The 2,514-nt window shown below is 24.3% G+C and overlaps 1 protein-coding gene across 1 annotated transcript in view; it reads left to right on the forward strand.

The window, feature by feature from the left end:
- The window catches only part of LOC104713761 (cytochrome P450 81D11-like), a 2,453-nt gene continuing 1,409 nt past the window's right edge, over nt 1,471-2,514 (forward strand). Inside the window, exon 1 of the mRNA XM_010430962.2 lies at nt 1,471-2,094. Coding sequence (XP_010429264.1) covers nt 1,594-2,094 — 501 coding nt within the window. The 5' untranslated portion in view covers nt 1,471-1,593. The remainder of the gene's footprint in view (nt 2,095-2,514) is intronic.

The following is a 2,514-nucleotide window of genomic DNA, read 5'->3' on the forward strand; positions in this document are numbered from 1 at the left end:
GCAGCTTTAGAGTCGAGTGAAGGGTATAATAATTATATTATCCATGAATAATGATCGAGTATCGGATATTAATTTAATTTTTGAGCGTCTTGTTATCTGTCTCATTACCTGTTTTATTACCCGACTCATAAATACACGTTAATATTTTGTAGAATAATGTTACCAGCGTGAAGAAATATTTATGTAAATTTGAATTTGTTTGTTACAAAATAATAGTAGAAAATTTATTAATTCTATACATTTTATAAAATCATATATTTATTTTACTTAAGGTCATACTCTGATTTCGACCCGTAGTTGGTACTACTATTTTGGTTTGGTGCAATATAAAATTCGTTAATTATACATTCGGTAAAGCCAAAAAAATCTAACAAAACATGTATTGACCCGTGATGTGGTATTACAAATTGATATGATCGTGTTTAAAGATCTTAATATACCAAATTTACAAATTGAAGTTATTGGTATAACATGTTGTATATTAATTTTATAGGTGAAAATTACAATTAGGTTATGTATATTATCAATATTATACACTTAGTATTGTTTATATAGTGAATATTGTGTATAAATAATTAAGTTTTAGCCAATTAAATAGTTTGTTATTATTTTCTAAGATTTATGAAACAATAAATAGAGTTTTATTATCTTGTAAACAAATCTAAACTTTTCTTTTGTTAGTTATTAGAATAATTAAAATATAATAGCATTTTCTTAATATGTCACATCAGAACTGGTTAAACTTTTAACAACATAGCTTAAATAAATATATAGATATATTTTAAAAATATAAACAATGTTGTAACCTAATTTTAATATATATTTGTTATTATTAAATAATTTAGATATGTAAATATTTAATCTTAGTTTTATAAATAAATTTAAGTTTTATAATTTTCTAAATAGTTTGTTATTGTTTCCTAAGATTTCTGAAACAATAAATAGAATATGTTTAATTATTTTATTATATAATTTCGAAATAATTTTATTATTATTTTATTAAATAATTTCGAAATTATTTTATTAATGATTTTTTGTAATCTAATAAATTAATAATTACTATTTTTTTGGATAATCATTTTCAGGTTACAACAAATTAATATTAAAATTCTGTTATTATATTTTGTATTAAAATACAGTGATATTTTGTGTAATATTTTACATGGAATATGGTTATTTGTTTAAAAGGGTTGCTTATTTATTAAATAAGTATATAGATAATTCTTATTAGGAAATTCAATCATTTCATCTTTACGCATAGTGAATGTTATTAAGATCATGCGGTGAGTTAACAACCAAATATAGCTGGCTATGCTAGCTACTTGTGCTGGCGGATCCGAATTTATTATTAATCAATGTTGATATATATATATATATATATATATATATATATTCGTCTATTAATGTTGATATATTACAAGTGTTTGATTGCATGAGACCTGATGAACATATCTTTAGTGACGGGTGGGATACAAAAATTTGAACATCTTATTTTCATCATAATGCTCCACGTGAACTCTCGCTGACGTTATAAACTAAGCTATAACTTCTAATTCCCGTGGTCATTTCAGCACAGACAAATTCGTAGCTCCAATGGAAACCCATATCCTAGTTTTAACTCTCGCCTTCTTCGTTTTCATTTCTTTTAAACTTTTGTTTGGTAAAACGCATAGCAAGTTCAACCTACCACCAAGTCCGGCTAGACCACTGCCGTTGATTGGACACCTTCACCTCCTGAAGATGCCACTTCACCGCACATTCCTCTCTTTCTCTCAATCCCTAGGAGGCGCCCCAATTTTCTGCCTCCGCCTCGGAAACCGTCTCACGGTTGTCGTCACTTCCTACTCAATTGCTGAAGAATGCTTTACAAAAAACGACATTGTTTTCGCCAATAGGCCAGACTTAATTGTCGGGAAACATATTGAGTACAACTCCACCACTATGACTAGTGCGCCTTATGGTGACCACTGGCGAAACCTGCGCCGCATTGGCGCCGTGGAGATCTTCGCGTCTCATAAGCTCAACGGCTTCTTATCTGTCCGTAAGGATGAGATCCGACACTTGTTACTACGTCTCTCCAAAAACTCGCAACATGTATGTGAGCTTCTACATATCTTAACGTTATATATATATATATATATATATATATATATATATATATATATATATATATATATATATATATATATATATATATATATATATATATATATATATATATATATATATATATATATATATATATATATATATATATATATATATATATATATATATATATATATATATATATATATATATATATATATATATATATATATATATATATATATATATATATATATATATATATATATATATATATATATATATATATATATATATATATATATATATATATATATATATATATATATATATATATATATATATATATATATATATATATATATATATATATATATATATATATATATATATATATATATATATATATATATATATATATATATA

This window comes from Camelina sativa, chromosome 9 (assembly GCF_000633955.1).
Source record: "Camelina sativa cultivar DH55 chromosome 9, Cs, whole genome shotgun sequence".
In the NCBI taxonomy this organism is placed as follows: Eukaryota; Viridiplantae; Streptophyta; class Magnoliopsida; order Brassicales; family Brassicaceae; genus Camelina; species Camelina sativa.